Source organism: Podarcis melisellensis, assembly GCF_964234715.1.
Source record: "Podarcis melisellensis genome assembly, chromosome: 1".
In the NCBI taxonomy this organism is placed as follows: Eukaryota; Metazoa; Chordata; class Lepidosauria; order Squamata; family Lacertidae; genus Podarcis; species Podarcis melisellensis.
Window position 1 is genome coordinate 111,824,122 of NC_138528.1, and position 22,603 is coordinate 111,846,724.

Below are 22,603 nucleotides of genomic sequence, written 5' to 3' on the forward strand. Positions count from 1 at the left end.
TATACTCACCTGATCAAAGGCTGGTAGGAGAGGGGGAACTAAGAGGATATTATTAGCCATTTAGGAATGTTTTCCTGCATGTGTGAGAGGGAATGGAATCACAACCATAAACATTCCCTAAACTATCCAAGGGGGGTGGGGGGAGATTAATAGCTACTGGCACGCTGACAGAATTCATTTCCTCCCACCTCAGGAAATTGCCAACCCTGAGTTGTAAGTTCTGCAACACACTGAGTGCAAGTTAAATGTGGATTCTTGGGCTGCATATTGTACAGCTTGGCACGGTCACCGGTTTATTTGAGATCCTGGGCTACACTTGAAACCTCAGAGCTGCAGAGTCTTCTCTTTCCCCGATAGTCAAATGTGCAAGCATCTCATGAACACTGGTACAAATGTGAAGAATGGAGATACATTCAAGGATGGAGAAGCTGCATATAAAAATACAGAGAGCCACAAATGCTTACCTTTGGTGGTTTAAATGGATAATCGGATGAAAACGTGATATCCAGAAAGAAGACACCACCTTCATACACAGAACCTGGAGGACCAAGGATAGTAGATCTCCACTCGTAAATGTTATCGCCTTTAGGCCCAGCACTGTTGAGATAAGAGAGAGGGAGGGATAAACAGAAAGTGATCTGGTTAGGTCCTGGGCATTGACAGTCATTACTCATTTCATCCTTAAATCCTCGTCAATGACATCTGTTGTCATTGGTGTGGAGCTTTTGTATGAGTGTGCTAAGAACGAAGGAACGGCGCGTCAACTGTGCTTCTGTCAATGTTTTCAAACACAAAACCCATCTTTGTCTTTTATGATATTTAGCTCTGTAGCCTTTTTGTCTGCTGCTCTTTCCGGTGCGTGGGGCATTCATGAAAGAAAGCTGGGGGGTGGGGGAGAGAGAAGAGGGAATGCCTTAAAACACAAAGGACTACAATCCAACATAGGGAAGGGTTAGGCCTACTTAAATCCATTCATCCACCGCTCACCATTTATATCCAACCTTTTCTTCAAGGAGCTCGCGGCAGCGTGCATGGGCTTATCCCAACTTATCTGCACAATCCTACGAAGCCAGTTAGGCTAAGAGAGAGAGTCACTTGCCTACGATATATCCAGCAAAGCTTCCAAGCTGAGAAGGGATTGCAACCCAGGTCTCTCTGCTCTGGTCCAGTAAGACTACAATCCTATGCCCATCTGCCTGAGAGCAAACTCCACGAAACACAGCAGTACTGGCTTTTCAGTCAACTTGCCTAAACCTGTGCCAAAAGGTGCAAACCAGACACAACTGAACGGCAAAAAAAACTCCCTTCGAATGGCTCTCAGCTGTAAATTAGGGCTCCAAGGCAGCGATGGGGAGCCAGTGGCCCTCCAATTGTTACTGGACTCCAACTCAACATCAACCCTGGGAGTTCTGAGTCCAACCAGATCCGACAGACCAAGGGTTCCCCAGTCCTGCTCAGAGGTAACCAATGCAGACATTAAAAGAATGTTTTCTTGCCCACACTGTTCTTGCAGTTTTGCCATACAGTCAGTTCCAAGTAGTTTCCCTCGGGTCCTAAAATACTACAAATGCTTCTTGAATTTGTTCACTCGCTTCCTGAAAAGCCTCCCTTGACCTCCAGAATGAAGATCTGGAAGAGTGGTGGTCAGGAACTGCCATTCCTCAGACTATCACATTATCTGACAGTGAAAGCACCGGCGGGGGGGGGGGGATATTATACAATCTAATATAGTTTCGAAGCCAATTTTAGTTCCCAAGTGCCTGTATTATATAGTTGATCAGTTTTATAGATATGGACAGCTATTAAAGGATCCGCCCACTACTTATTTTAAGGCTTAAGTGCTCAGCGCATTACAATAATGTAGCAGCAACGATACCACTGTTAAGCTAAACTCCCCCACCCCCCTGAAAAGCCTATTTTGACAGAGGAACCACTATTTTTATAAAGGAGGCTGCAAAGTTACTGAAAAAGCAACAAATACACTTTGAGGTTAACGTTGTAAGAACATCTACATTCGTACAGTTATACTATAAGAGAGCCAAATGTCCGTTCTGCTTCCTTTCTTTTTCACACTGATTCAAAAACAGTTTCCGAAAGACTTCAGCAAGTAACTTTTTTTTTTTTTTAGAAAAAGGCCTCTAAAGTAATGTTTATCACAAATTTTAGATGGAAGCATCAAGGTGGTCTTACGAAGCTCCCTGTTCAAGATTTTTTACACCAGTCCCTCCTTCCCAAATAAACTCTTCTGCTGGTATGAAATCTGACTGGCCCTCCAGGACAGAGGTTTTGTGGCCCTGATGCATTCGTGACGGATTTCATAGAATTGGAAGGCACCCTGAAGATCATCTAGTCCAGCCCCTTGGAATGCAGGAATAGGCAGCTGTCCCTTGTGGGGACTGAACCTGCAACCTTGGCATATTCAGGACCATGCTCTAACCAACTGAGCTTCCCCAATGCCACCCACTCTGTTGCTGATCAGAGGGGTTATAGCACAATGAAAGCAGGACACAAAATGGACATTTGTGGTAAGCAAAGTTATGGGATTTCTGCACCAAGTTACAAGATATGTTTTGAAGGGAAATGAAGCAGTCCAGCTGTCTCAAAAAAATAGTACTGAAGGCAGGATCATGAGCATGAATCACCATGAAGGTGTCATGAAAAAAATGTCTGGAGGAAGAGGCCCACGTGTTTTATTTCCAGGAGTCATTTAGAGAAACCTATCTGGGAAAAGAACTAAGTTGATAGTGAGATTGGAACAAAAGGAGTTGGAACGGCACAACAATGTTTATTGGAGGCGGGGCAAGAGACAACTGGACTCCTTTTCATGGATTTGCCATCCCAACCTCAAGATCAGTGCGATGCCCCATCTAAGCATCTCTAAAATCCTGATTCCGCCCCCCATGACATATAATTCTTATTATTCAAAAAGTGAACTCCTATTCACATGGAGGAAGCCTAAAAAGCCATTAACTTGGTCTAAACAAGCTTCCAAAGAACATGGCATCCATGAAAGAGGAAAATAAAAGAATGAAAGGACATTTGCAAAAAAAAGTAAAAAAATATATATCACTGTTAATAACTTATTCTCAAATTGGCCCCTGTGGGGCGTGTGCCCCACGTTGGGAACCACGGCTCAAAATCTAGGCTCAAAATCTGGAAAGAGATTGGGGTACAAAACTCCTGCAAAATGACTTCTGGGACACTGTACCCTGTTATCCCACATACATTCAGCAGTGGGTATCCTTTTGTGACCCGAACGATATTAAGACCACAACATCTGGTAGAATTTCAGAGCAATCAACAGTTGTTGTTTAAACTGTGCTCCGTGACAACAGAGGCGATTCAAATATACTCAAGGAGAATTAAGACGAAGAAGGGACAACAGGCCACAATGCCTAAGTAATTCACGTGCATTTCCAAAGTCGCTCGGTTAAATTATTCTGCCTGCGTTTCTTAAGTTTGCTAACAGAACAAAACAGCAGAAGCAATAATGCCCGCCCCCCCCCAAAAAAGGCTGGTGAAATGTAGAAATATTTAAAACCCATGCACAGGCCATCCGGTGCGCTAATTAACTCTTTGACATCCATTAAGCATATATCGTTTAATTAGCATTAGGCTTGGAAGTCAAATTTCAGTGGAACAATTCAATTTTGGCACAGGTTTCCTTAATGGCTATTTTATAGCTTAATGCAGAGGTTCATGCTCCTATATCATCTGTCAGCTACCTTTCCTTCAAACACCTCTAATAGCTGGATGCAATTCAATCAGTTTAACGAAACAGCTGAATTGACTTTGCAACATATTTCAGCCAAATTAATCAGTCACAATTAAGGTTACAGCCTCTAGCCGTGTGCCAGACTACCTGGTAATCACTCAAAGAGTCAGAACAAGGGCATCTATCAATTAAATAGTCAAACATCTAAGAGCAATAATTCCTAAGTTACTATTTACAGTCATCTACTGCATTACCAATTAGTGCCACTTAAAATTACAAGGGTTGTTCCTAGAGGGGGAAAGTCTACTGGGGGAAAAAATAAATCCATGTATTCTAACCTGGCAGGTGCAGAAGGCATTTTTCAGAAGCCTGACACGTCTGCCTAATACCAGACCTGTCTTCAGATGGATCAGGGTGATAGTATTCTTCCCCACTGCACTGTGAAAAAGGATGTGGGTGGCGCTGTGGTCTAAACCACTGAGCCTCTTGGGCTTGCTGATCAGAAGGTCGGCGGTTTGAATCCCTGCAACAGGGTGAGCTCCAGTTGTTCTGCCCCAGCTCCTGCCAACCTAGCAATTCGAAAGCATTCCAGTGCAAGTAGATAAATAGGTACCACTGCGGTGGGGTGGGAAGGTAAACGGCATTTCCGTGAGCTCTGGCTTCCGTCACGGTGTTCCATTGCACCAGAAGCGGTTTAGTCCTGCTGGCCACATGACCCAGAAAGCTGTCTGTGGACAAATGCCAGCTCCCTCGGCCTGAAAGCGAGATGAGTGCCACAACCCCATAGTCACCTTTGACTGGACTTAACCTTCCAGGGGTCCTTTACCTTTTGCTTCACCTGCACTGTGATTTCTGTGGTAGTGGAAACCAGGGGAAAATTGAGGTATTTGAAATATCCAAACTGAAATAGCCTCTGATCCCCAAAAGTAGGGTTTCCCCTCGCCCTTCCCAACTGTAGTCTGAGGCACCCTTGGGTTCTCAAAGCTTATCATGGGTCCTTCAAGGGGAACAAGGGAAAACCTCCTTAGAAAGAGCAGCTGCCCACTATTCTTAACCTCCCACAGTAATACACAGCTGTAGGACTTGTGCCCTGGGGGTGAACTCTCAAAATGCATGTGTCAGGGACTGGCTGGATGAGGAGGAGTAGTGGAAGCTGCCTGAACAAGAGCTCCCCAGGGAAAGCACAGAGGAAGAAGATTCAGACCCTGCCTCCTTGTGGTGGGAAACTGGCCAGAGGAGGGAGGAAAGCTGGGAAGGGCTGGAGGCTGGCAGCTTGGAGGAGGACAACAACAATAATATTTTATTTATACCCCACCCTTCCTGGTTCAAAAAACCGGGCTCAGGGCGGCTAACAACAAGTTTAAAACACTTAATTGATGCAACAAAAAACAGCATAAAATACAGTATAAAACGTGGATAACAATAAATTCAAAATTCAAAAATCAATTTAGGGGGGAAATCCATCCAATAAACATTAGATGATCACCAGGGCTAGCAGGCTAAATTAGTCCAATTTGGGCCAGCGAGGAGACCAGGGGAGAATTAGCTGTGGGATCCCAGAGCGGGTAATCTTCATAAAAAGGGGAGGGAAGGAAGGGGAATAAAAGTTCAGGCTAAGTTCAAATTAAAAGCTAGGCGGAATAGCTTAAATCCTGCAGGGCCCTGGTCTCATGGGACGGAGCATTCCACCAGGTCGGAGCCATCACTGAGAAGGCCCTGGCCCTGGTGGAGGATAATCTGACTTCCTTAGGGCCTGGGACCTCTAAACTATGATTATTCATGGACCTTAAGGTCCTCTGTGGGGCATGCCTGGAGAGTCGGTCCTATAAATACGAGGGCCCTAAGCCACATGTCACAGAGCAGAGAGCCAGGCGGAAACAGAGAGGGTCCCTTGGGGCTCGCCGTAGACAGAGGGAGGGGCCTGACACACAGGGTTGGAGAGTGAAAGGGGCGGTGGGCATCCAAGCAACTGCTTCATCTAGACAGGAGCAACCCTTAGAAGTCTCCATGTGTTCTCTATTCTGCTTCCTTAACTGTAAATTGATCGGCGTGTCACTGTCTTTCTCTGTTCTGTGAATAACCTGTTCTCCCTGTTGGCTCCCTGACAGCATGCAGGCCGCATCAGCGCCTTGTGTGAACTGGGTGTGCACCCCCAGAACCCTCTGCCAAGCACAGACAAGCAAATGTGGACATGGCTCCCTCGAGACAAAACGTCTGAAAACCGCAACCCTTTAAAAAACAATGAAACGGCACCAGATTCCATCACACACTGAGCTGGTCAGGCTGGGCTCTTTGCCTACTGTGCTGGTCTTGGGGGCTAACCAAGAGGCGAGGTCTGAGTCCAGTCCGAGGTCGATGGTGCAGTATAGAGGCTGTCCATCAAAGCTGTAGCTGGGTCTAAGGCAGGAAGTCGGGTGGGGTCAGGAACTCTGGCAGAAGAGCAGGACAGGGTGCAGGCAAGAACAGGCTAGTAACAACGTTGCTCCCACAACCTGGGACTGGGCTGGCTGGCTTTTATCTGCCCCGAGGCATAGGGCGGTCCCGGTCCACAGGTGACTCGCCTCTCCTGGCCTGGAGACGAGCACTCCTCCTGCGGGAACTTAGTTCCCTCTGCCTCTCTGCCCTGACCCTCTGCAGCTCAAGAGAGGCTGGAGGGTTACCGGGCCCAGAGGCAACCTCAGCTTCCTCTGACGGGGCTGAGAGTGGAGCACCTGCAGGCAATGGGTCCTCCATCCCCTCAGGAGCCAGAGCAGACTCAGCTGGTGCCTGCACCTGAGTATCCAAGACAGGTGAGGACCCTTCAGGCTCAAGCCCCAGCCCCAGCTCAGCTGGTTCTGGAGGCGGGGACTCCTGTGCAGGCTGGGATTCTTCAGGTTCAGCTTCTGAGTCCAAATCCCAGGCCATCACACCTACCCTGACTACAGTGGCTTTTCGGGGTCACATGCAAAGGTCTTTTCCATCACCTGCTGCCAGATGCAGACCAACCACAGGAGATGCCTGGGACTGAACCTGGAAGCTTCTGCACACAAAGCCCATGTGGTCCCTTGTCCTGCTCCGTGTGGATCCTATTTGATTTTTATTGGTGTAACTTATACCCTGCTTTTGCTCTCCCTTTCGGGAGGTCTTTACAGGTTCACAGAAATGATTCCTAATTCAAGGCAGCTCAATGATGCCTTTTTGCAACTGGGCTTATCTCTCGCAGAACCATTCTCTTGCAAATGCTTGCTGGGATGGGAAACCAGAGACATTGTGTGTCAATCCAATGCAAAGAATAAGATGAATCATACTGAGAGGCGCCGCAGAAAATCACTGCCATTCTTAGAAAACCAAATACACTCTGAGGCTTAAATCTTTACTTTGCAGATTTTTAAAAATAATTTTTGGCCTCTTTCATGATCTCTTTCTCTCTTCTGAGAAAGAGTACAGCTAAGCCTAAAACCATGCCTAAAAATACGGACAATCTTTGCTTTTAGGGAGACAACCGTAAAACCATAACAATCAATGCAGCCTCCGTACCTCTCCTGTCCCTTACTATCAGTGGTGTGGCCTGGGCAGGGCCACAGGGTCGGTTGCCCCGGGCACAAAATCCCTAGGGGTGCGGAATTTCAAAAGAAAAAGAAAAAAGTATCAATAACAAATTAAAAATAGCTCTGGGAATGGAATGGAGTGTCCTGGAAAGAGGCATGGAACTGGCTGGCTGCGAGTCTAAACAGAAACATTAAGCGCTGCAGGCCCTTCTTGTAAATTTGCGAGGGGTGGGGTGGCAAAGTTAGCCCTATTCTATGGCCAGGATATTCAAAAAGCAAATGCATAAATCCTACGGCATGGTGGAAGTGTCAGGCCTTTCCCAGCCGATCACAAGAATCTCCCTACACTCTCTTATTCCCGAGTCAAACTTCACAGCGTGGATTCGGGAACTGCTGTCTCAGAAATACTCTGAAGTGCAGAAGGTCTCTCTGGAAAAGAGTGTGAGGGTTTGTTCCCAGTTGCTGGGCTGTATTGAGCTGGTGTGATTCAGGTGCTCTGAAATATTACTAAGGCAGCTTCAGCTTGAGTGGTTTATTGGACCTTGGCACATGCTGGAAAGAACAGTTTCTTGTTACAAGAGAGCTTTTTCCAAAGGAAACTTGTAGGTTTTATATATATATATCTCCCAAGCATTTAGAAAGACTGTAATGTGTGCTTGTAAAGTTCTTAAGATTTTTCCACTTTTAACATGTTCTTATTCAAACACCATCCCAGAATTCCTTAAGCGCTTAAGTGTGACCTTACTAGGTTTAGCTTAACAATCAATCTGGTTCCATTTCGGACAGCCGTTGGCTAGATTCACTTGGGAAGCTCGCCAGCAGGGCACGATTTGCTGCGTTTTCATTTATTTTTACAAAATCCTAGAATTGCAGAGTTCGAAGAGACCCCAAGGGTCATCTAGTCCAACCCCCTGCAATGCAGGACTTTTTGTCCAAAGTGGACAAAAACCCACAACACTGAGATCAAGAGCCTCATGCTTTACCGACTGAGCTATTCCAGGTCGGCAGGATTATAACTCACTTTATTAAGAAATGGCACAAAAGGCAGGGTAAAAATTGAAACATTAGAAACGAACGCAAAGCAGACAGTACATTGAAAGTACAATTAAAAACATTCACAAAGCAACAAAGTCAGAAATGAGGTTCACAGACCGAGGCTGAATCTAGACAAAATTTAAAACGCTGTGAAAATGCTTTAAAAAAAAAAGGCTTAATATATATATATTGAATTTGCCATTAGCTCACCATTGCCACCTAGTGTCACATTTGTGTAATGCACTTAGAACACACTTAAAACTTTGTATTTGCAGCTGTATAGCTGAGTCCCCAGACCTAAAATGCTGACAGAAAGGGCAAAGTATTTGGAAGGCAAGCAGCAATTGGGACAGGCAAACTTCTTTTGCCACATTCTTGCACTCTTTTGGTAGGCATACTATGATCTGGCTGCCAACACAGGAAAGACTCTGCCCACCGTGCATATCCATCGCAGCGCAGTTGTCATGCGGGAGGGAGACGGGCAACATGCTTCAGAAAATCAATGCAGAAATCAGGCAAATCCATATTAGTTGTTACATTTATCTCCCCGTTCCTAGTGCATCCCAAAACACAGCTGAGAGACGGAGCTTGGCCCAAGGTCACCCAGTGTGGATCTGAACCTCTCCCAACTCTTAACCCGACACTCTTAACCACTACAGTACACCAACTCAAGGGATCCAATTAATATGACTGCGACAGCACACATGTGTTTTTGTCCGCGGCATCTGGCTATCAGATCTGGTTACACTTCCTCTGAACGCAGAGAGTCTATATAATGATCAAGGCTAGCAGTCAGGCAGATCTAGCTGTAAACCTGCTTAATCCTTTTTTAAATGCCACCTATTATGGTGGCTGTCAGAACCACCTGTTGCAATCTGATTGAACTGCAAACGGTGTCTCCCCCACCCCCAATCATCCTTTGAAGCATCTATCCCAGTTCTTTTTATTTTGCATTGTTTTGCTGAATATAAAAAGGTAAAGGACCCCTGGCAGTTAAGTCCAGTCAAGGCCACAATGGGGTGCGGCGCTCATCTCGCTTTTCAGGCCGAGGGAGCCGGCGTTTGTCCACAGACAGCTTTCTGGGTCACGTGGCCCGCATGACTAAACCGCTTCTGGTGCAACGGAAACCAGAGTGCACGGAAATGCCGTTTACCTTCCTGTCGCAGCAGTACCTATTTATCTACTCGTGCTGGCTTTTGAACTGCTAGGTTGGCAGGAGCTGAGACAGAGCGATGAGAGCTCACTCCCATCGAGCGGATTCGAACCAACCGACCTTCTGATCGACAAGCCCAAGAGGCTCGGTGGTTTAGACCACAGCTCCACCTGCACTGAATATGTCAAGGAAGAGTTCTGTGGCATTTAAAAGCTTGCTGAAACAAACTAGAGTGGACGCTCGGGTTGCGAACGTGATCCGTGCGGGATGCATGTTCGCAACCTGCAGCAGCTCATGTGCGCATGCACATAGCGCGATTTAGCGCTTCTGTGCATGTGTGACCGCCGATACCCAGAAAGTAACCCATTCCAGTACTTCTGGGTTTCGGTGGTCCGTAACCTGAAAAAAAACGCAACCTGAAGTGTCTATAAGCCGAGGTATGACTGTACTGTCATAAAACAAGGTAGCATATTGCAGCCACCTCAAGGAATCAGCCAGAACCAGTCCTGCATGGGCCCAGTGGAGAGTTGTGCAGGCAAGGCAGTGTTGAAAAAGACATGAAGCACTGGGTAAAGAGGCTGGTGGCCGCAGCATGGGTCGCAAACGGAGTTTCCCATGTTCACTTTGGTAGCAATCTCACTGTCTCACTTACTTACTTCCTCTCCCCTGCGTCGGCATGAGCGCTCGGTTGCCTGCGTGATGACAGACCAGCGCAAATTCAGTATTATGCGCACGCACACATGCATATACATGACAGGGGCACCCAATGCCAGGTGCTTATCTTGGGGGTTGACTAGTAGACTGGGGCAGAGATCAGCAATATAAAGCATGCCACGCCAGACAGGTTACCTTGCAATAGCTCCATTAAATGCTTGTCAGCTGCGTATCATCTTTAATAATTAGACTTAAAACCCAAGAACATTTCATTATCACATAATAACTGGATTAGGGTAACAAAAGGGAGAAGAAAGAAAGAATAATTCAGCCTGTGACCTGACAAGAGGTTGGAGGCTTTGACGGCAATTACCATTCTAAGAACCTGCCTGGGCCCACAGAAGGGGAATAATCTGGGCAGATGTCGACTGTGCAGCTACAAAGAGGCTGCTGACCAGCTCCTGCCTCAGACGCAGAGACTGAAAGTGCCCCAAAGTCATCCACAGATTGTCGCTGGCTGCGTGCAGGCCTCATTCACTGAAGGCCGGTGGAAAGGTCAGGATTTGATCTCCTTCTTGGCTGTAGTTAAGAAATTGAGAGAAGGCCAATGGAACATATATAGCTGAGTTTCTAACACTGGTACGGGGATAGCCTGCATCCCTTCCTGCAAATAAGTTGTTGCCCTCCAACTCCCATCAGTTTCAGGCAGGAAGGCAAGCGGTCAGAGATGATGGGAGCTGCAGTGCAGGAATATCTCCACGTTAGCAATCCCCGTGGGGATTCCAAGCTTCTCTGGCAGTACTGGGCAGTGCCATGTGGCAGCGCCACTCACCTGACCTCTGGTTTGTGTGGTTGCTGAGGCCACCGCCACCCTACAAAGCCATCTGCCGCTGCGGCTTCCAGAGCAGGGACCCGTCCTCTCATTCTCTGCAAAGTGCCGGGCACACAGATGGCACCCTATAAATAAAGCTTGTGCCGGGAAGCTGATGCCAATCTTGCCTTCCCAGAGCCTGTGCTGGCAATGAGAAAGACACACATGCTATCATCAAAAACTACAAGCAGCTCTCCTTTAGGCATTACACCCGCCATGCAGTCTGACTTGTTCCGCACAGGGGACAAAGGACATTTGCAGCAGTGGTCCTTGCAGTGTCTCACTTCCTAAAACTAATCAGCCTTCCTTTCAAACAAACGGCTCAGTCTGGTAGAACATGAGACTCAATCTTAAGAGTTGCGGGTTCGAGTCCTACGTTGGTCTCCATTGCAGGGTGTCGGACTAGACGCAGCGGTTCTCAACCTGTGGGTCCCCAGATGTTGTTGGACTACAACTCCCATCATCCCTGAGCTCTGGCCTTGCTAGCTAGGGGTGATGGGAGTTGTAGTCAAACAACATCTGGGGACCCACAAGTTGAGAAAGGCTGGGCTAGAGGATCCTTGTGGTCCCTTTCCAACTCTACAGTTTTATGATTCCATGAAATAAACATAAACATACTTGAAAACCTGCATTTTTAAAATAAACTCTAAGGGCTAATCCTATTTTTTAAAACGACATTAAAACATCCCCGCCCACTTACGGAGGCCATGGATAACTAAAAGCCAAAGGTCTGGCGAAACAGGAATGATTTTGCCTGGTACCTAAAGATATATGACAATTGAGCCAGGAGAGCTTTCCTGGGGAGAGCATTCTTAGTTGCATTCCTGATTGTTCAGATGACCTTAATAAAGCCCCTTCCTAAGGCACCTTAGGGAAGCTACCTATAGCTACTGCGTTGGAGGCTGTATGCCTCTGAATATCAGTTGTTGGGATTCACAAACAGGGAAACTGCAGTTGAGCTCTCAGGGTCCCTCTTGCGCAATTCCCACATGCATAAGGCTGGCCATTGTGAGAAGAGATGATGGACGAGACAGGTTGTTGGCCTGGTCCATCTCCCTATGGATTCTTAACAGGTAGGAAAGGCTAAAAAGTCTAGTACAAACTTCAAGCTGCTTTAAGTCATTTCTATTTTGCTGACAGTAGAAACTTGCACCCTCCCCCAAAACATGGTCATATCTACCAAGGGACCCTGTCTGTTGAGGACAAAGGGAATATAATGGCATGCGCTGCTTGAAAACAGATCAATATGACTGCTGACCGTCAAGTTTTGTTTATTTGCTTTTGCACGTCAAATACAGTATGGAATTATCAATATACAGTGATACCTCATGTTAAGAACTTAATTTGTTCTGGAGGTCCGTTCTTAACCTGAAACTGTTCTTAACCTGAAGTACCACTTTAGCTAATGGGGCCTCCTTCTGCTGCCGCCGTGCAATTTCTGTTCTCATCCTGAAGCAAAGTCTTAACCTGAAGTACTATTTCTGGGTTGGTGGAGTCTGTAACCTGAAGTGACTGTAACCTGAAGCGTCTGTAACCTGAGGTACCACTGTACCGATAGCAAAAGGGAAGGATGGGAGTCAATATACATGCATATAAATGTTGTCTTTTGTTTTTTAAGAGGGAATAAAAAAATCCACAGAGATTAAAAACCCAGTTTTGACCCAGAAATCATCTTCCGTTTAATAACTGGGACCTAGCTTTTACAAATAAACTCGGCCATGTTTTCTGTGTTGTTAGGGTTCGGATCTGCCATTGAAATGAGACAGAAAATTCATGCAAGTTCCTCAAGTGTTGGCAAAGCACACTTGGGGGAGATAAGACTGCTAATGACCGGAAGATTGTTTGGGGGGGGGGGATATACAATTCACACACACAGGGTGTGCCTGACCTAGGAGCTTTGACTCGAAGAATCTATGGTAGCAGCCACAAGGAATGATGAATCGTGTTTCAACAAGGGCTCCAAGTTGATGTTATCTCCGGGCCTTCGCCCAACCGCAGATTACACGGAGTGTTACGTTGTTAAGCAAGAATTCTTGGAGGAAACAGTGCTGGTGTCAGTCCTTTAAGCTAGCAAAGCTGTTGCAAAAGTGAGGGGGGAAAGACGTGGTATTTTGGGATGTGCTATCAGTGGCAGTAACCTTCTTAAAATAAAGTTGCCTCTATAGCAGGAGGAACACAAGGCCAAACTTAGGGGGGGGGGTCAGTTTACAAAGAAAAAAGAATGATTATCTCAGATGCGCCTCTGAAAATCAGAGGATAAAGCTGTCCCACAACATTTCCCCTTGACTCAGCTTAGTCTACCCACACTTTCTGTTTGTTAGCTGTTGGCGTGGATACAGCTGAGCAAGACAGGTCACAACCTGGCAAATTTGGGGAGCTGCCGGGACCCCAACAGGGCCCATTCACACTGACTCCAGCCCTAGATTCTTCAAGTGTCCCTATTTTCTAGGGACAGTCCTGGATTTACAGGTTTCTGATTTGATTGCGAAATGTCCCACTTTTCCTTAGGATGTCCCTATTTTCATTGGATAAATGTTGGGAGGGTATGGAGTTATGTGATGCCCCCAAGCCCAGGAGTTAAGTAACTCTAAAGCCTTTAGAAGACACCTGAAGGCAGCACTGCACAATGGTACCTCTACTTATGTGCCCCTCTTGTTACGTATCCTTCGGGATACACATGCGACAAACCTGGGAGTATATTTCCGGGTTTCGCCGCATGCGCAGTAGGGCTCTATCGTGTGACACGCATGCACAGAACAGGCACCACCAGTTTCGGAAACCTCGGGATCCGACTGGAGCTCCAGAACGAATCCTGTCCGCAACCGGAGGTACCACTGTATAAGGAAGTTTTTTATTTATGTTTAATGTTCTATTATGTTTTTATATATGTTGGAAGCCAAGCAGAGTGGCTGGGGAAACCCAGTCAGATGGGGTATAAATCTGATGATGGAATAGGAAGTCTCTATTTCCATCAGAGAAATGTTGGAGGGTATGCAGTCCCGAGTCTTCCAAATCATGTAGGTAGGTCCTCAAACCACCGTCTAAATTTCCCAGAAGCACTATGCTGGGAGCTCTCAGGGCTTCTGAAAAACCAAACACCAGCTCTTTGCCACCCTTAGTGCAGTGCTGCCACCACTATGCCTGAGGAAGCCCACAACAGAGCAATTCCCTCAGGGCTCAAATTTGGATAAGTCTAATGCAAAGGACCCCTGGACGGTTAAGTCCAGTCAAAGGCGACTCTGGGGTTGTGGCGCTCATCTTGCTTTCAGGCCGAGGGAGCCGGCGTTTGTCTGCAGACAGTTTTTCTGAGTCTTTTGGCTAGCATAACTAAACCACTTCTGGCGCAACAGGACACTGTGACGAGTGCCAGAGCATACAGAAACGCCGTTTACCTTCCTGCCGTAGCGCTGGTATGCTTTCAGACTGGTTGGCAACAAAATTTGGTGCAAAATAGACCCAGCAAGGTAGGCCCACTCTCTCCAAGGAAGCAGAGAGTTGTGCAAGACCAGAACTCCTGAAACAACTGCTGAAACTGCAGTCATCTGAACGTCTCATAAATGTACATAAATTCATTCCATTTATATCCATTTGTTGTTTTAATGTATTGTAAACTGCTTAGAGATTTTTTTTTCCTTTAAAATATAAAGTGGTAATGAAAATAATAATTATTATTATTTATTTCGCTGAGGAAACATATGGTGCCTAGACAGTCTGTTGTGGTGACTGTAACCTAGGTTGAAGGTGCCATTGGCTGATTAGCTTATCTATTTGAGTTTCTAACGCTACTCAAACCTTCCAACAGCTTAATGCCACCAGCAGGTCTCTTGTTATGAGCCCAACAGTGATTTTAATGCTAGGTAAACGACAGGATTTTGTAAGCATCCCAAGCCTGTTTGGATGCCAGATCTAATAATTACTTTTCAGAAATGTGACCACTAAAGTATATGTTTAAGCAAGCAAGATTTCAAAATACCAGTATTACAAACTCTCGGCTCGGGGCTGCTTCTTTAAATATAACATTTAGCAGTTCTTTATACAGCTGGCGCTGTCTATTTAAGTCAAAGGCGCAACACAAACAGCAGCTGAACAGGAACAATTATTTAGCATTTCTAAATCATTCATAAAAGACGCTGGCATATTGGAGTGCTGTTCAAAATACCACAGTGCTTGCACATGGCATTTAGCTAAAACGTCTAGAAATTGTTGCTGGGAGGGTGAGAGTGGGGAATCCCATTCCTTCTCCTTATTTATGTTATCCGCACAGGTGTTATTGTTTCTAACAATGTAGAATAAGTTTCAGCAAAACACATTGGAGAAACCCTGAAGACCTTCCTTGGTTCTTAAAAAGAAATGCGCACACACAAAGCAATCAACCCTACAGTTTTTCTTCATTCACAAAAAGAAACCATAATATATTTGACAGCTCAGCTCTGCACAGCTAATGCTAGCTACACAGCAACCGACAGGAATGTATTATATAAAATGCACTCACTGCTATCCATTAAACCAAAATTTTACACTAGTAATTTAACCCATTTGGTAATATTGTAGTTCTTCAGGTAGTATTTTGATTTATTTTCATTTTCTTGTTTCCCCAGTCATAAGGTCAGTTTGCATTTTTTATAAAAGCCTTCACACAAGAAATCATTTTGCGCACTTTTATCCTAATATGCACATTTTTGTATTCAATTCCCCTTTAAAAAAAAACACTTTAGCAAGCTACTCTTCCTAATATAATGCAGGTTTATATTATTTTCACAAATGCATCCATTTTTATGTGCATTTCCTCCAAATGGATGCATTTGTTTGTTGGAGAACCACGTTGCAAAATTTCACGGGGTGTGAATTTCTAAGCATTGCCATGTTTCCATTCCCATACTGTTTCGGGATGTGCAATAAAATGTGAACTGAATCAAATCTCTCCCTCATTGCTAGAAATAGCCCATAATTTCAAGAAGCGCCAGTACTGTCAGTATAAGGCAAAGCATGGACAAGATGATGCGCTGTGGCATTTTCACTAGTGCAGCAAAATGTCCTGGGATACCAGGGCATTTGAAAACATTTTTCACTGAAGCTACGATTCAACCGCAGCACGAATCAGCTATAGGTGGGAAGGTAGAAGGGTGTGGAGGCTCTCAACAAACCCCATTCAACACCAACAGCATTCTTCCCTACTACAGTAATCTCCAGCAATCGTGGACAGTGGGAGCAACAAAACAGAGGTCTTTAAACTGAAAGACACACCAATGACATTGGTCAAGGCCCCAAATAGCTGCAAGCTGAGACCCCGTTAACATGCCATGCACTAACCACTCAGCACATTAATGCAACTGCACATCACCACACCCTTTAACTCACAGACATCCATTCGCTCGTGTATCACAAAGGAAACAACAGAGGGAAGAGCCCTAAACAGAGGGGCGAAACTGAAAACCTTAGGGCCACCAAAAAGTGCAAAATGCTGACTTTGTTGTTGCTTAGTTGTGTCCAACTCTTTCTGACCCCATGGACCAGAGCACGCCAGGCACTTCTGTCTTCCACTGCCTCCCGCAGTTTGGTCACACTCATGCTGGTAGCTTCGAGAACACTATCCAACCATCTCGTCCTCTGTCGTCCCCTTCTCCTTGTGCCCTCCATCTTTCCCAACATCAGGGTCTTTTCCAGGGAGTCTAACCCATTTAAAAATTCTGACTAGGAACAGGATATTAATTGCTCGTGCTGGCGTCAAATGCCACGACTCCAACAGCTGTCCTCTTGCAAGTGCACCCTGCCTCGTGTTTACAGGTATGTTTCCTTCCTGCAAGGTGTGTAAAGGACAGGCGATATCATGCCAGCATCTTTAAACACCTGGGCGCATAACCCCTGGCAATCCTGGCTGCACCTGGGTGCCCTGATGCATTCATAAGCAGAGTTTAAAAGTTCTGGCAAGTTGCCTACACTTCAGCACGTTTGTTGGGAGAGGTGCACCCCATCACTTGTAGGGCTACGTGGCAATTGTTGTGGATCAAGTGTGGAGCTCATGGAAGTGTTCTGCATTTGCTACGCTTATTTCTGGACACTCATCAATAAGGATCTGTGGAATGAGACAGCCATAGGGGCAATAAAGTTTAGCTACCCTGGTGTTTACAATTAATGGGGTTTTGCATCTGAATCTGTGATTGACAGGTTTTTCAAGCAAATGCTCTCCTCTTCTCTTCCTGGAGTTAGTAAGAGGAAGAAATCTCCCTCTTGCCAGTTGTACCAGCACCTAGAGCTAACACCAAAATTTCAAAATCATGGCATAATGCTACAAAATGCATGGTGGTTAAGGAAAGAGGGAGAAAATGAAGCAATATAAAACAGATGTAGATGCGTCAGTTAGGAGATGTTTTTCACCCTGCATAAATCAGTGGTTATGTTGCATTTAGTAGCCCTTTGTCGATGCCTCTCAAATGTAGATGCTGGAAAGAGTGGTTTTAAAGGTCGGCTGCTGGATACAGTCAGGATTAACAGCATACATGTCAACAGAACGGGCGAGAGGTTTCTCACACAGACATTGGGAAAGACTGATCCAGCAGATGATGCCAAACCACCTGTTATGAAAATAGTTTTGAAGCTGCACTTGAGTGTGTGTGCGCGCACACACACACACCAATCCCCTCCAATACACAACCATGCCCAGTCCTGACACAGATCCTGCGCTGAATTCTTCTAGTTTCGCTTAAATTGCTTGAGCGGTTGTAAAGTTTTCTGTAACCACACAGCCTGGAAACATGCCTTTTTTTTGCAGGGGAGGGTTTAAAAGGGGGGGAAAGGAAATTAAAAGCTGACATATCCAGCACTGACAATGACACAGATGCCTTTGCTAGAAAGCCAGATGCTGCAATTCATAGGACAATCACAGCCACAGAGATTTCTAGATACCCAATGCATTTTGTTGCCTCTCTCAATATAAAGAGAATCTTGCGTCAGCATAATGTAAAGCAATCTTACATGATCTTTCAAGAGCTCCCTTAATAAAGCTGCCCTCCAACTCCATGTTCAGCTCTGCATTAAGATCAAGCATGAGTAGAACCTATCCAAATAATATGAAGAAAGTAAATAATTAGAATAATAATTGTGTTAGATGGCTCCCCCTGGGGCATAATATAAACAAAGGGCTCACTAACTAATATTAATACAACTTAAAGGGAGCACAAATAGGCACTTTAGCAAAGTGTGGCAAAGATATAGTTTAGCGTTCATTCCCCACGTGGAAAACAATTTGTCACCACATTCCCACAATGGATTCATGTTGCTACTTTTGCAAGCCTCCAGCCAATGCAGCACATGGGGCAGAATCTAACCAGATGCTCAGCACTTTTGAGACAAACTAAACAATGCTTAACTTTGCTCTTAACAACAGATAGTCGTCAACTAAGTATTTACTCAGAGTAGACGTACTGAAATTAATAGACCGAACGTGGCTATTTTAATGAATTTCAATGGGTCTACTCTATCAGTAAAACTTGGCTGAATACCACCCACTATCTGCCGCTTAGTAATATGCTAATAATTTTTTTAATAAACCTGCATAAATTGCTAACTTAATCCCTCTTTCAAGTCTATCTGCATGGCCAAGTACTTAAAGTCAGCTGACCAGCATTTGAACACAGACCTGGCCTTTGAGATTTCTCCTTCTCTTAGAAGTCCTTTTGCCTTCTTACATTTCGCTTTGCTTTGTTTGCAAGCCACATGCTTTATTCCACGAATGCGGGGGCATTTATGTCCTGCGAGCTGCTGCCTCTCGAGCATGTTAGAAACTTGTGACCAACCCTTGCTTCTCAAAACAACTTGGGGGAACAGCTGCCTTCATGCCTTGCTTCTAAGCTTCCCATGGATAGAAGCAGAAAGGTAAGATGCAGTTAATGGTTTGCTGTGCATGTGTTGAACACGCATGCGCTACTCCCTGCTAGCACAGAGCTACGTCAGAACCAAGAACGGTGGTTTGTTTCGCTTCAAACCATGATCACAAAACTGGCCGACGGAAGGAAGATGTTGCAGCTGTTTACAATCTGCTTCATGGGGAGGTTTCTCCATCTGGAATTGACACTTTGCACGTGGACCATCTGAAACCCCTTAAAACTATTAAAATATACATCTGTTCAAATAGGTGCGGGTAACACCTGATTCTACTTGGAAGTACCAGTACTGATATTCTGGCAAACTGGAGCTGTTCTTAAGTAACATTTATTACAGCATTGGGCTGCATTTCAAAACCATTAAAAACAAACAAAAGCACCTGGAGATGTGTGATTAACATATCTGCTTCATTAAGACTTTACATTATTGTCCCGCTAAAAGATGAGGCCAGAAGTACAGATGCTCAGAACTAAACAGGAGAATATTAGCATTATTTAGATAGGTTATTTACCATGATATTTTTCTTTTTTAAAAACAAACAAACAAACAAACTCACTTGCATAAGTTAGGGATTCAGCTTATCACAGCTATTTTGCTTGCTGCTAAGAAAACCCAAGTAGTCTATCAATGCCATCAGCTAAAATTCCATTCCAAACTAATGGCTTACAGCCATCACAGCAAATTGAAGGAGTTCCAGTTTCTACAGCCAATGCGTGTGGTTTTCTGCTTTCCAGAGACACCAAAGACTGTCTGTTAGCTCAGAGCCTATCTTTCTTAAGGCTGCTTCACTCACACTTTCCTACATGGAAACCGGCATCCTATGGGGCTACATACAATCCTATCATGCCCATGTTCTTGTTGTTGTTTAGTCGTTTAGTCATGTCCGAGTCTTCGTGACCCCATGGACCAGAGCACGCCAGGCACTCCTGTCTTCCACTGCCTCCCGCAGTTTGGTCAAACTCATGCTGATAGCTTTGAGAACACTATCCAACCATCTTGTTCTCTGTCATCCCCTTCTCCTTGTGCCCTCAATCTTTCCCAGCATCGGGGTCTTTTCTAGGGAGTCTTCTCTTTTCATGAGGTGGCTAAAGTACTGGAGTCTCAGTTTCAGGATCTGTCCTTCCAGTGAGCACTGAGGGCTGATTTCCTTCAGAATGGATAGGTTTGATCTTCTTGCAGTCCATGGGACTCTCAAGAGTCTCCTCCAGCACCATAATTCAAAAGCATCAATTCTTCCGCGACCAGCCTTCTTTATGGTCCAGCTCTCACTTCAATACATCACTACTGGGAAAACCACAGCTTTAACTATATGGACCTTTGTTGGCAAGGTGATGTCTCTGCTTTTTAAGGTGCTGTCTAGGTTTGTCATTGCTTTTCTCCCAAGAACCAGGCGTCTTTTAATTTTGTGGCTGCTGTCACCATCTGCAGTGATCATGGAGCCCAAGAAAGTAAAATCTCTCACTGCCTCCATTTCAACTTTTCCTATTTTTTTAAGGGAAATTCCCTTATTCCGAATAGGATTCCTCGCAAGAAAAGGGAAAAGTTGACAGCTATGATCATGCACTTGCTATGAACTGGCATGTCTGATAATTGCATTGGAGTACAAATGTGCAACCAGTGTGCAGAGAATTATATAAAGATTGCAGAGTCTTTCGCAGACATAAGTACTTTCTACATAGGGAACACACTCCCCCTTTCCAAACTGCAACATCTGAGGTTGAAAGGGGCAGCACAGGGAAGGGCTTTGCAGTCCTTCCAAGCACTTCTCCTTTGCACCTCTGAATGCCTGAGGTGCAAACGAGAAGGGAGAGTTTGCAAAGCCCTTTATTGTCCTCATCTTTCTCTGCAATGCTGGAGGTGCAAAGGAGAAGGGGAAAGAACTGTAAAGGGCTTTTGATTCCTCCTTGCACAGCTGCTTTCTACCTCCTAAATCTGAGGTGGAGTCAGCGAGAGCCTTAGGAGACATAGTGACTTCAAAGTAGGAAGTTAGCTGGCCACAAATTAGGGATATTCTAACAGAGCAATTTCTCAGCGTTCACCTCGATGCTGATGGTTTCTGTAGCAAATTCACCCCAACACTGTCTTGGCCAAGGGAAACCACGTTTGAGTAGACAACTTGACTGTCTCCTATCATCTTTTCCCTTCGAAACAGGGTTTGTTATTGTTAAAACTATGTCGTCAGATAAACGAGAATCGTAACAGACACTTGTTCATTTTAAAAAAAGAAGATTGCCAGTGCAACTTTTGGATGCTTCAAAATTTTCCCCAGCTGCCAAATGATAAGGAAAAGAGGGGATGCTTCATGTTTGTTTTTCAAAATATATTAATCCCCCAGAGAAACCATGAGCCCAGGATCAGACACAGCGCTAAGCCAAACCACAGTAGCAGCAGCAGAAGCCAGAGAGAAGTGCTGTCTGTGCCCATTATTCTTGCTTCGGCAACCCAGAGGTTTGTTCAAAGCCATGGTCTGGCTTAATGTTAAGAGCGAACCAGGCCAAAGTCAAAGGTACATATATCCTGTGCTGCCTACGCTGAATCCTCAAAGATTTTAGACCGAAGTCTTTCCCAGCCCTGAACCCATTTTAGACTGAGACTTTAGAAATGCTAAATATTAACCTGTCACCATGCTACCCCCCAGTCCACGTCCCTTTCTTGGGGGCTGACACTGTGTTTTACTAAGCTAAGCTGTATGATGTATTGCAGGCACTGCGAAACTTGCTCTATTTATTTTTGTTAAAGGACAGAAATGTCAGCCAACCATTTAAGCATAATTACCCTGCTGCAATTAACTGAACTTTCAATTTAAGAAACCACAAACCTTGTTTTTGTTTTTTTGAGGAGGTACAGAAGAGAGGTTAGGAGGGAAGCTTTGGATAATTAACAGTGTCACACACATCTTGAATCCAAACAGAACTCATGCGTCAAAGGTGGCGTTCGTATAACTATTTCGAAAGCTTTTTTAGAGAGAGAGGCAGAAAGTCAAAATTACAAGGCAACTGGATATGCTATTAAAATAATACTACATATATATGTTAAAATTTCAAGACTTTAATTCTTGTCTGATGTTGATCTACAGCAAAACAAGATTTCTTCCAGGGCAGATGAACACAAATGTATCAGTGTGTTTCCACATGTTTGCAAACACATGTTTGCAGACTACAGCTGCAATGCTATACCTGCTTACCTGGGGGTAAGCCTCACTATGAGCATTTCTTCCGAGTGGACACGTATATGATTGTGTGGTACCTGCTGTTCTAGATTTCCTTACCAATAGCACACGTAACAGAATGCATTCCTTCCAATCACTATTATGAAGAATTGCTCAGGCGACCAGAGCCCTGTCTCCAGTGATGCTATTCATGTTCCCACTTTGACTTCAATCAATCAAAACGAGTGTATGAAAAAGCGCTCCCTTTTTATGCCATGAGAACACCTCCACACTGCTGCCAGCCTCTCTGCCCTTCACATTTTGTGTGGTTGACACCAAAGCAGTCACACAGAGCTTCAGATCCCATTGCTCCTCACATGCATTAAGTAGGCCTTTAAAAGGTAAAGGGACCCCTAACCATTAGGTCCAGTCGCAGACGACTCTGGGGTTGCGGCGCTCATCTCGCTTTATTGGCCGAGGGAGCCGGCGTTTGTCCGCAGACAGCTTCCAGGTCATGTGGCCAGCATGACTAAGCCGCTTCTGGCGAACCAGGGCAGCGCATGGAAACGCCGTTTACCTTCCCACTGGAGTGGTACCTATTTATCTACTTGCACTTCCT

The 22,603-nt window shown here is 45.1% G+C and overlaps 1 protein-coding gene and 1 long non-coding RNA gene across 4 annotated transcripts in view; both read right to left on the bottom strand.

Annotated features, from left to right (window-relative positions):
* Positions 1 to 22,603, bottom strand: part of LOC309363683 — a 365,021-nt gene that overhangs the window by 8,665 nt on the left and 333,753 nt on the right. The gene's annotated exons all lie outside the window — the stretch shown is intronic.
* Positions 1 to 22,603, bottom strand: part of UBE2E3 (ubiquitin conjugating enzyme E2 E3) — a 90,166-nt gene that overhangs the window by 7,322 nt on the left and 60,241 nt on the right. For all 3 annotated transcript variants that reach the window (XM_081899044.1, XM_081899045.1, XM_081899043.1), the window contains one exon: positions 465 to 597. In XM_081899044.1, coding sequence (XP_081755170.1) covers positions 465 to 597 — 133 coding nt within the window. The remainder of the gene's footprint in view (positions 1 to 464; positions 598 to 22,603) is intronic.